The following is a 12,408-nucleotide window of genomic DNA, read 5'->3' on the forward strand; positions in this document are numbered from 1 at the left end:
ACTAACATTTGCACGTGGAAAAGAGTCAAATGTGCTTGTTCTGTAATTCATCAGTCGTCAGCTACCTAGGTACTTTGTTAGCTTGCAAAGTGGTCATTAGGATGCACTGACAGCCAAAATTGCACAGCTCTGTGTAGGAATTGTTGGGGTCACTGGTGAGTGCGTGCAGTTGGGAGTGTTCACTCTCTGTTTATTTTATTTGTATTCATGAATTGACCAATTGACTTTAATGTTTATTAAAAACTTCGCCAGCTGGCAGATAGTTGACAGCTGGCAACGAGTGGCAAGCCAGGCATAGCAGGTCTTGGGAGTAAATGCGAAGGCGAAGATTACTGCCACCAGTTCATAATTCTTCGCTAGGCTTGCGTAACATTAGAGCCTCAGCATTTCTCATCAATTTCTCCATCCAAGAAAACTTCGTGTCCGCTTCCGTCATGCATCCCCAGGGCTGCAAGACATGTCAGTATGGATACAGCAGCTGTCCACCACCAGCCCCAGGCAATCATTCCAATGTCCAACCCAAAGCCGTACCATCGCCCTCCAACCACAGGTCCCACGGTTCTGAAGCCGGCCGAGACGCTTTGCCCAAGACCATGAATGGTTCCCAAGACACTGGGATGCGGGCTGCAGTTGTTTAACAATATAATACTAGCCGGTAGGGTAAATGTTCGTGCCGATGTGTGTAGGAATAGGGCGAGAATTATGCCCGCCCATATGTACAGTCCACCAGACGCTGCTGGAGGCTCTGTTGACGAGGGGAGGATTGAGATGTAGGGAACAATAAAGTAGGCTAACGGGAACAGCAAAAGGAACCATCGAAATGACCGAAGAGTCCCCAGCCGAGCTTGGATGGGTGGGTAACAGAACATCTGGAGAGCCATTCCTAAAATACCCAAAATCGAGGTGGCCATACCGACTGTTGCTGCTGGCATGCCCAGTCCTCCAGTGAACAGCAGTGGTAAGGAGCGCTTTTGAACATCTCTGTTGCTTGATCGATATCTCGGAGTTGAAAGGAACAGTGTCCAGATATTGGTGAACGACCCGAGGTGGAAATCATACAGAGCCCCAGTTATCAAGGTGAATACGACATTCCGAGTCCAGAGCCTACTAAAAGGCAGTCTTTTTGCTGTCGTCTTGGTTCGAAGTGACTGTGCCGGCTGCACAACGCCGGGCATGTCATTGCCGGTCGAAATAAGTCGATACGGATTATCTCTGCTATGTGGCGATCTTTCGGCCATAATTTTATGGCCAAGATGAAGGCCAAAGTCGAAATCTCTCCTTCGGAGCACCAGAGTCTTACACGGGTTAGTTATGGAAGAGAAAAGAAGACTCAAACGAAACGTAACTCACCTCTTCAAGAAATAGATATACTAAAACGGTCGAAATGGCGAGAAGGATGGCATTGATTATACTTGGTAGGGCGTATGGATTCTGGTATATCCATTGTGATTCGAACACGGCAGCTTCGCCAAACAACCGAGGAAAGGACTTGATTGGATCTGCCAGCAAGCCTCCAACGACTATCATTCCATGCATCAGCACCCGTGGAGCCCAACATAATTCAACATCTTCGACTTTCATGCTTACCTGGACCAATGATACCTGCGACGTTGAAACTCATCGGTAAAATTAAAAAGGCTCTTGATTGGTATCTCTTCTCTACCGTGACTTCTGCGATCATGGTCCGGCTAAGCACACGGAAGTCAGCAAAGTATAGCGACGGTGAATCGGTCTCGATACTTACATAATGCCAACAGTGCCATTGATAGCACCTCCAAATATTCTCCAGAGTGCTGCTTCGTAAAATGAAGTCGAGAATCCATAACCCAGGCATGATATCGCAGTGCCTGCCAGTCCTATCAGAAGTACTCGCTTGCGGCCGCACCACCTTGCATCGGCTGCCTTGCCCCAAAGGATTGCAGTGAGAACTTGCGCTCCGGTGAAGCAACCCTGCAGTATCCCAGCTTGCTGAGATACTTCTGCATCTGACAGCCGTTCGTTAAAGTGTTTGAGCTGGAAAAAGACATATGCCTGCATTGAGGCCACCTGAAAGAAATCCACGAAACGAGATATGAAGAGAATGGCTAACTGGTCCTTTCGCGGCAAGGAATTCCAGTTTACCACCTCCTCTGATTTGGTATGGCTCTTCTCTCCATAATAGGCAGATGGTGCGGTAGGGTACGCTCTAAGCTTCTCCATGTCTATCATGTTTGGGGCAGCGTCTGCTGTTCGATGAGTGTGGCTGTCGCCGGTGCCTGTGCCGGGAGCTTCTGCTGGCCAGCGTAACCACCTATTTCGGGTGTTCATATCTTCGCTTATCTATTTGTGCCAGTGCGTTCTCGGGCCTGATTCGGTGGGAAGAAGATCTTGAGGCCAGCTTGCCGAATCTTGGCAACATACAACAGACAGAGGAAGGATAATAAAGCAGATGCCGTCAAGCACGAGACTCTAGGTGCAGTTCGTATCACCGAATTCGATGCAGCGTCATAATTACCTTCCGGTTGAGTGCCTCAGAAAGTTTGGGTTTGTGTTCCCCAGTGTTGTTTTATGCCTCTTGGCTTTGTTCAACGCCTAAGTTTATCGAAGTCGACTCGGTCAAAGAACCCTGAAAGCTGAGCAAACTGACGATGCGCTGGAATAACAAAGTGCTAAAATTGAACAGTCCGATAAAAAACTTCACCGGTAAAGGCTACCAACTTCACAACAATGACGACAAATGCTTTCTATGCTGGACTTTCACTGATTACGAATCTGCCAATTTGGTGGGGGCCCGCCGGAAGTTCGGTATTGTAGCGGTCTTGGCGAAAAGATGCTGCAGCCGAAGCGCCCAAAATTAAAGGAGTGTTGGGCTTTTAGTCTTGGTTGCGCGTCTAATATTCTAAATAAAAAACAAAGAGGAGAGTTGTCGTTGAGCTTCATCAAGGATCGCGGTCACAGGATGTCTGGTGAGAACTGGAGTCAGCATGGAGTGAGTCGACGAGGTAGGTACTGGTACTTCGCGAGGGATGACGACGCCAACAGAAGTGCGCCACAAGTTCTGGGGTTTGGGAGTATTCTCAGGGCAAATGCAGAGTCTGAGGGGGATGTCTTGGAAACAAGACACAACATTGAACCGTGACCAGAATAGTCTGGTTTTTGCCGTGGTGCATTTTGCTAACTGCCTCGGTAGGCGCTCCGCTTGGCACTCGAACGCACTGGTCTAAAGAGGCTCCTGAGCTTGCAGGAAAAACTTGCCAAAGACACACTGGACTCAACCTCAGTGGGCGGCAACAATGTCAATTCAGTGTTTACGTATGCTTTCATTTCATCACCAGCCACGGACTTAGTCAGACTTGTCGCGCCACTGTGAAGGTGTCGGTGGACAAAGTCTCCAGCCGTTTGAGACCACAGGCAGTCGGGATATCTTTCGGAACATCTGAACAGTGACCTCCAAGCTCAGTGAAACCCTGAATTTCAACCGCTGGGGCAAGGGCTGCCAGTGATTGCGGGGCTACTTGAGCCTCTTGCAGGGGAAGGGGGTGCAGGAAACGGTGGTCTGGACGAGATGGAGGTTATTCATGGATCTGCCATTACCTTCATCACCCTTCCCCAAGGCCATCGACGGGTTGGAAACAGGATCTACTGCTCACACAGGACCTGTAGCCCCGGCGAAGGGTCCGACCACCAACCCCGTGTTGGCGATTCAAACAACCCACGCGACGTAAACATTGGTTGGCATCATTTCAGAAAATGAACAGCCACATGGTGGCTTCGCCAGATTTGGAAGTGCAAATGACCACAGGCGGAAGGAACTTGAACTCATGTTGCAAACGCGACATACGTACGCACCCTGTTGAGGACACAGCAGCCCCATTTCCATCTACGAATTGTCCAATTGGCATTCTGGGCTGGCAAGCAGTAGGGTTTTATTTTCAGGTCAGTTGTAGTGTCAAGATCTAACTCCTGGTTTCTTCTGGAGTCGTTCGACTGGCGACGATGGGCGTGGCGTTCATCAACCCACCCAGTATCACACACCCCCTTCTATGGGAAACTTCACATCGAAACCCTGCTAGGGCGCGGCTGTTTCTTATCTGGCTGGCACTAATTGACAAGGAGTTGTTTCCCCATAGTATTCCCGAGGTATCCTCATGTACATGGGAATATGGAGGAAGCTGACGTGGTGAGGATATTGCGCGTACACTCTTTGCTCTGGGTAGATTTCCCACACGCGCGGCTGCTCCTGCCCTCCTTGGCCCGTCGAAAGAGTGGCAAAGGTCACGTTTTCCATTTCCCTTTACAGCGAATGCAATTCCAACTTCAACTCTTTCCTGATACTTTAGTCCTGGATATCCCGCACTGATATCCAGCGAGTCGATCTTTCTCAGCAATCTCTTTGGATGATGTCTTGGTGTTGATTTGACACCTTACTATCGCCATCCCCGTTTCCCTCGTCCCCTACATCCGCCTTCAGACAGGTCTCAGTCCATTCAAATTCCCTCAATTCCATGATGAGACGATCCTATGACGGTGCAGGCCTAGCAGCCACAGTAGCCACTGTTCTTCATGTCCTTAACCTTCTCATATCCCTATACGCTGGTGCTGCCAATGCTGAACAGCCTGTGTACATGTCGTCGGAAGGTTACGATGAAGGTCGGTTTGGCAAATACCCGGTTCAAAAATTCAAGTCTGTGGAACTTATCGCGCCTCGACCAAACATTGTCCGTCAGGATAGTCGATGCTCAAAAGATTTGATGACTTTCCTTTCTCCTCGTGGCTATGTTGAGCAAGCAACTCATCCTCAAGCAACCATTCTGGACCACAATGGCCATTTGATTTGGACTTCAGGGTGGGACAAGAAACAAATTTACAACCTCATGACGCAGCAATACAAGGGCCACAACTATATTACCTTTTGGGCAGGTAACGACGCCGTAGGCGGTCACGGCGCAGGTTCTTATTACATGGTCAGCCATTTTCTGCAGTTGAAACCTCCACGATCCCAGTACTAACACTCTCTCCTTAAGTTGGATGAAACGTACAATATGACGCGGCGCTTGCATGCGGCCAATGGCCTCAAAGGTGACTTGCATGAATTTCGGTTTACGCCGCAAGGCACAGCTCTTATCACTGTATACGATGTTCAAGAGGTAGACCTATCCACCCTCGGCAAGAAATCAGGACCCATTTGGGACTGTCTTATTCAAGAAATTGACATCGAGACTGGTGACCTGGTATTTGAGTGGCGAGCAAGTCAGCATCTGAACATCGCAGACACATACCGGCGTATTGGCGGCGAAGGCGAACCCGGCGGTGCCCCTTTTGACTGGTTCCATATCAACAGCATAGACAAGGATGTGCAAGGAAACTACCTCATTTCCAGCCGATACTTCAACAGCGTTTTCTACATCGACGGGAAAACGGGGAGCGTCATTTGGACGATGGGAGGCAAAGGAAACAAATTCAAGGATCTCTCCGGTGGCAAAGCAACGAATTTTGCATTTCAGCACGACGCTCGATGGGACAATAACTATCAGGAGATTACCCTCTTTGATAACAGTCACGACGGTGGACCTTTGGCAAATGCCCATCCCAGAGGCATGCGTCTCCGTGTGGACCAAGTTCTCATGACGGTCGAGCTTATCACCGAGTACAAGAACCCAACCCATGTCCCTGCAGCTTCACAGGGCTCACTACAAAATCTCCCCAATGGAAATGTGCTCATAGGTTACGGCTACAGCGGCCTGTTCACCGAGTTCACGCGCGAGGGTAAGGTCTTGTGCGAGACGCACTACGGTCCACAGAGTCGATATGGCACGGGCGATGTGCAGTCGTACCGTGTTTTCAAGTTCAACTGGCGGGCATCCCCAGAGACTGATCCTGACCTGGCCATCTCTCAGGACGGTGCAATGGTGTGGAGGGCTTATGCCAGCTGGAATGGTGCAACCGATGTTTCTGCTTGGGTGCTTCAGGGCACAGATAGTCCCAACGCCGGAAAGTGGAAGGTCATTGAGAAAAAGAGCAGGTCGGGGTTTGAGACAGACTTTTTATTGGAAGCCGATCACCCAGACTACATTAGAGTTGTGGCCGTGGACTCGAAAGGAAACACGCTCGGATCCAGTCAACCAGCCAATGCTACTAAGGTGGCGATTGTATGTCAACATTCTCTTCCTCATCACTTTTCCCTTTGAGTTGCTAACCAAGTCATGTTAGACCTACAAGATTGACCGACCCAAAGCATCAATCGAGTATGAAAATACATGGACATGGTTCACAGGTGTTGCTACAGGCTTTGGACTTGTGGTATTTGCTTTGGCTCTTCGACCTGCGATCAAGGCTTGCTTTACATGTCGTCGACGAACAGCCCAGTACAGCTTACTGCCGACCGATGAAGACAAGGCGGCGACTTCAAAGGGCATCCATTTGACGCAGTTTTGACAAAGAGTGGTCGAAGATCCCTTCCATTCTTCCATTGATTTTGATTGTGTTTTCTTTGTGTAAGGGTTTGCATTGAGCGTTGGGTTGTATGTACATAGTTGCCTGTTCAGATACCTGGAGTTGGATACCACATAGCATTGAGTATATTTTATTTGCCGCGTTGGTCTTCTATTAATTATGTTTTGGCTTAGATAATATGTCACGCTTTCACCGCACCCTTCTATCATACCAATGAAGTCTGGCGTCAGGTTGTAATCAACTTTTGGAGGTTTCCACTACACGCACCACTTGAAGGGCTGTCAAAGAAGCTCGATGCTGCCATGGAAGGCTGTCTCAGTCATCCGAAAATTCCTCGTCCAAAGGCCGCGTAAGTCACCTTTGACAAAACTTCCTTTTCCTCTAGACAAGGGTTGCTTTTAGTAGTGGCAGATTGGACTAGGGGCTTGCAGGCGCCACATGGTAGCTGAAGTGGTCCAAGTTAGTTTTAACGGTGCCGACTCGGCAGTTGAGATGTATTTCACTTCTACAGCAAGGTGGTGGTTTATTCAGTGAGTGTCATTATTCCCTTTATGCTGGACCTTCTATTTGCAGATGTGCATCTATGGTGCGTGTATATAGGGCAGATTCTGACAAAATAGTAATTGCAGGATCTCAAATTGACGTCAAACATCGTTCCGATCAAACAAGTACGCCACTAGCAAGGAGCGAAGCAAAGGACGCGCATTTTATCTGATCGGACCTATTCTTAGCGCATCAATTATCAGTCTGTCATCAGACCTGACTCATTGGGATAGCTTGGGAAATAGCCTTGTTCGGCTTTTATCTTGAAGACGGATAAAAGTACGCCTCAACATCGTGGCAGTATAATTCCCGAATGAACTAGCTCAGTGTTAGGTCTGTGGAGGCGCCGGCATGTGGGAGATGAACCACATTAATTCCTTTCTTCGGAATGACAACATGAATGGTACAATTATTTCCCGGCGATGCCTCCTGGCAATCAGCTGCTGTAACGTGATCCAGGCGTCATTGAATTGTGGCTTCAGGTAAGCTCGGCTGATCTGCATTTACATCTGTTGCACTCCTCAGCTGCAGTGTTGAAACTGTGGCCGAGATTCAAACACCAGGCAAACCATCACCAAAAATTATTTCCAGTTGAATGACACGGCATTCGGAAGTCCCCAAATAGGTCATCTGCCCACGGCAAGAATGGACTTGTCGCTACTGAAACATGGCCAGAAACGCGCGTCCCGGCCTTGGACCGCCCACAACCCGGCGCTTGAAGAGGCGAATGAATCAGTTAGCGAGTTCTTGGTGCGGATACAGCCGCTTTTGCAAGCGCCGGCAACAAAATCGGGAAGACAGAGGTCTGGTAGAAACTGTTTGGAAATACGTTGAGGAAGTCGTTCGTGTTGATACCATTGTGCATTGATTGGGATTGAGCACAACCAGTTTACAGCCAAACGACACAACGCAATGCAACTCTATCGGACTCTATCAACCAATTATCACAGCAACAAATTGCAAAGGGAAACAGACAAAAGCCAACCGTCAACTTAACTTAATCTGCCCCACTTCAACAATCAACTTGTGGCTGGTGTGACCAACCATCTAACAGCAAACTTCTCCAAGTGCAAAGATCAAAAGCCGCGTCATCAAGCCTCTTTTCACAATTGCCCAGTTCGATCCCAACCGCCAGTTGCTGCTCAAACAAACGACTGGCCAGAAATGCCACATGGAGCCACCTATTAGCCGTTTATCCGTTTTTACATACATTTTCGCTCTTTGCCAAGACAAATGCCAAGCAGTGATTGTCGGGGCTCGACATCAATGTCCCTGGCAAGTCACTGTACTTGCGGCTCAGGATCCTTGCGTTCTAGGTTAGATGTGCAGAGCTAAAACCAGAGAATTCGACTCCTTTGGCATATCGGAGACAGAAGTACAGGCTAGATCCATAATGGGGGGGCGTGTGAGTAAATCCGAGAGGCGTAAGTCAATTGTCGGATGTCGCGTGCTCCAACTACGTCTTCTCTGTGGTGGATATCATTGCACCCAAATCAGCAGTATGAGCCGCATGAGACACGGTTTGGTATTGGTCCTTCATTCATCTAGGCCGACGAATGCAATTCGCACCTCTATTTATATGACTGTCGATGATGGCTGTAAAGCTGATTCCCTTAGTCCGTTTGTCTCTGCATCATGACAGCTCCTCCCTGCTGAGTTCCTTTCCACAGCGTAAGCTTACCTGATATGAACTATTTTCATGATAGTCGAATCACTGGAGACACTGGCCGCATCTCACTTAGGCTTATTCATGTGGCACCCAGCGGCAGCCACTTCTCCATGATCGTGGAGCTCCCCCATGGCTGGCGGCCAGGGTCATGTCTCGCAGCCGACTGATGACGAGTCCTCTGTGCAGACGTAGATGTTGAATTTAGCTTTCCTCAGACTTGGGAGTTCGTCTGAATTCGACCTTGAAAATCGGAGAGAATTATGCAAGAGGCGCTTCTGTCCGACCGTAAACCGGACTCGTAACTGCAAGCCTCCCCCTTTCCGCTCCTGCCTTTCTGCACTCCTGCGTGGACCTTGATTGTATGGACATGTAACGATATGTACCTGCCGCGTACCACCTTTTAGATTTATTTTTGTTTACAATGATGATGATAATTTCTTTGTGAGTCTTGGCATTTCTCAACATGCTCCTGAATGTCGGCTCGTCGTGCCGACCATGACGACGCTCGCCCCTTTGATTTTGTAGGCGGGAGAATAATCCATCATTGCCGTGTAGTCGATAAAGTATACATTGAATGCATTCTGTCTTTAATTTAGCTCTCTGACGGGGAAATTGGGTCTCTCGTTACTTTACACTTCACCATCAATCTGATACATTTCCATCCTGTCATTTCCTTCATTCCACTCGCTTGCTGTATCAACCGTCGGATACCCCTTATTTACACTCATTCAAGTCACCATGACACACTCTTTGAAATACAAAGCAAAGCCCTTTACCGACATCTTCACACACGACAGCGACATCAACCGAACAAAATGCGTTCGCACAGTTCCAATGAAGGTCCTCATTTTGGGACTCGGCCGAACAGGCACAGCATGTAAGTCACCACCAACCCAGCATATCACAACCCAATATCTAACCAAACCAAACCAGCCCTCCGTGCTGCTATGAAGCACCTCGGCTACGTCGACACATACCACATGATGAACTGCTCCATTGAAAACCCGCCAGACGCACTCCTCTGGATGGACGCCCTCTGCGCCAAGTACGATGGGCAGGGCAAAAAGTTCACCCGTGAAGACTGGGACAAACTCCTCGGCAATTGTCAAGCCGTGTGTGACTGGCCAGCCATAGCCTTCGCCAAGGAACTTATCGAAGCATATCCCGAAGCTAAAGTCATTCTCACGAACCGGGATGTTGACTCGTGGCACGCATCAACCCTCAAGACGGTGTACTGGCGTGTCACTGATCCAGAGCTGAAGTGGCTGTCGTACTTTGACTGGGCAGCCAGCATGTACTACCCCATGCTGAGGAAGTTTTTTGATACCTTTTTCGAGGGAGACTTTCCGAACCGAGGAAAGGAGGTGTTTCTGCGTCATTACGAAGAGGTGCGTAGCTTGGTGCCAAAGGATCGACTGCTCGAGTACAGAATCACGGATGGCTGGGACTCTTTGTGTGAGTTTTTGGGTGAGCCTGTGCCCAAGTATGTGTCTTTCCCGAATGTCAATGACAATTCGGACTTTGTGGCGCGGTCAAGACGACGGAACCGGAATCAGGTGAAGAATGTGGTGATGCGGTTGTTGGTGTGGGGGATGGTGATTCTGTTGGCGTTTGGGCTGGTTTGTCGGGTTTTGAATGTTCATCATGTTGCTTATACGCTTGCTGTGCCGTTGGGGTATAAAGTTGCCTTGGATATTCGGTCTCTTTAGGAGAGACATTATTGGTAGCTTGGGTGAGCCTTGACTGGTGTTGTAGTGTTACTGGACCTAAAAGTGTGTAGCTTAGTATTCATATGATGACCTCTTGTGTTCACTGTATCGTACTGGCTCTAAGGAATGCATGCTCATGTTTATTTATGTATTGGTAACGCTGAGGTTTACTTATGTCTGCCCAAGATTCCAGATATCGTAAAACACAGATAGGTACAGGGTAACCTAACTAATGCCCTCACTCTCCAAATACTTGACCACGCATGAAATACATCAAATCAGTCAAATAACAGACCTATTTAGCTACGACATATTATTCAGTCGAATACAAACCAGAAGTCAATTTAAACTCATGCTTACTCACGCGACACCCTCACCCATTCAGGCTCGGCCATCTTCCGAACCCCCACGTCACGGACTTCCCGTTTAGGATGGGCGTGCGCAGCGTGGTTGGTTGACTGGTGCAAGGTGACGGGTGCAACAGCCGATGATTCATTGTTGTCATGTTTGAGGTGGCTGAAGGCAATGAATGAATTAAATAGAATACAGTTTGGTGTTGGGATTGAGAGAGTCAGATGTTGGATGATGAAGAGGCTTCGTTGGAAGAAACAGACGGGAGGAACGACACGAACCACACAATTTAGAATACATGTAAAGCAGAATGGGGGCGAGGGCACTCGACGAATAAACTCACTTCCAAATCTCGCCTGGGAGAGGGTAATATGTTGCCAGTGGGCAGATTCCACGAGCCACCGTGTTCATAATCTAGACATGGCTGGTTCCAACAAGCCAGACACATCTGACAAAAACATGGTCGTTTCCCCATCTACCCAAGCATCGCCACATCTCTCGCGTCGCACAGAACTTGTATCAAAGTTCAAACGTGACTGGCCATCAGTTCACTCAACGATACGAATCATCATCCGGATAACAACTCGCCATCTGGCCGTTCACCACTGCATGCTCGTCTTCGAGACAATGTTCGTATGTTTCAAACTGTCCGTCGCACCACGCAATGGTACTTCGACCATCACGTCTTGGGTACTCGCCATTGCAAGGCTTCCCGGCATATGCGAGGGACGACATCATGATGAGGAGAGCGACGGCGAAGCGCATTTTCTTGTTTTGGCACCGTCAGTGTGTGTTGGGAGCCGTGATTGTAGTGGCACTTACAGGCAAGAGTTGTAGTAGACTTGTGAGTAGAGCTTTTTTTTTTTGGGTTACTGTGTTAATGGGTTTGGGAGCGGATGACTGAGTTGGAGAAGTGTGTAACAGTGAGCTTCTTTATAACTCAGCCAACTGAGCATCCTGACTCAAACTCGCTCCTCAGAATGTCCTTGCTGTCTCAAAAACCTGTGCTTGTGTAACGTCCAGCTTCTTCTCGACCAACAACGTTCCCTCTCTTGACTCACTATCTGTGTCCCTTGTCTCTCTCACCGGCTCAAGATGGTGTTTTAGTTTTTTTCTGATCGCATGCTACGTGGGTGTTATTGGATGTAGTCGAGTGATACATGTATTGGGCGCTTGTGTAACATTACAGAGCAGATTCTCGACTTTCGTTCCGATATCTAGACTTTCATAGACCATTCCTTCGGCTCAATTTCTGTATGTCGACTGTCTCATGCTTTGGTCCACGTTATTCATGGTATTTACCTGCCATTGGTCGTGGGACCTATGTCGGGAGACAACAAGATTCACAGCTGTGTCGTGAAATGTCATCTAACTGCTGCGTTCTTGACTGACGTGGACTAGCTGTGTCCAGCGTAACCATAGAACCCCAAGTAGGGAGGGACGCATGGTATAAGATTGTATAAATCACTGGTGGGGACGGGGTTCCTTGCCGACTAAGCATATGTTGACTACATGCATACCAGTCGTCTTCTCTTCTCTTGTCTCAAGATCATAGAGTGAACACATTCCCGCTTTTCAGCACCATCTATAGTCAGGTATCTAGGTACCTAAGTACTCAATACACAAGATTCCTGCTACATACCGCTTTGACCGCTGTTCACAAATTGTATGATGCTGCATGACATGACTTTACACCGGTCTCCT

The 12,408-nt window shown here is 48.5% G+C and overlaps 3 protein-coding genes across 3 annotated transcripts; 2 read left to right on the plus strand and 1 right to left on the minus strand.

The window, feature by feature from the left end:
- Positions 1-380: 380 nt before the first annotated feature.
- VFPPC_10337 (MFS transporter) lies at positions 381-2,307 on the minus strand (the record flags this gene model as incomplete). Its single annotated transcript, XM_018288724.1, has 4 exons — positions 381-1,295; positions 1,351-1,520; positions 1,588-1,688; positions 1,745-2,307. 4 exons carry the CDS (start codon positions 2,305-2,307, stop codon positions 381-383), a joined length of 1,749 nt encoding a protein of 582 aa, XP_018136751.1.
- A 2,180-nt stretch (positions 2,308-4,487) lies between these two features.
- On the plus strand, positions 4,488-6,414 carry VFPPC_10336 (arylsulfotransferase protein; the record flags this gene model as incomplete). The annotated part of the gene is made up of 3 exons (XM_018288723.1): positions 4,488-4,943; positions 5,004-6,128; positions 6,190-6,414. The coding sequence occupies 3 exons, from the start codon at positions 4,488-4,490 to the stop codon at positions 6,412-6,414; spliced, it is 1,806 nt and encodes a 601-aa protein (XP_018136750.1).
- A 2,968-nt stretch (positions 6,415-9,382) lies between these two features.
- On the plus strand, positions 9,383-10,353 carry VFPPC_10335 (NAD dependent epimerase/dehydratase; the record flags this gene model as incomplete). The annotated part of the gene is made up of 2 exons (XM_018288722.1): positions 9,383-9,521; positions 9,578-10,353. 2 exons carry the CDS (start codon positions 9,383-9,385, stop codon positions 10,351-10,353), a joined length of 915 nt encoding a protein of 304 aa, XP_018136749.1.
- Positions 10,354-12,408: the final 2,055 nt, after the last annotated feature.

The sequence above is a fragment of the Pochonia chlamydosporia genome, assembly GCF_001653235.2.
Source record: "Pochonia chlamydosporia 170 chromosome Unknown PCv3seq00010, whole genome shotgun sequence".
NCBI lineage: Eukaryota > Fungi > Ascomycota > Sordariomycetes > Hypocreales > Clavicipitaceae > Pochonia > Pochonia chlamydosporia.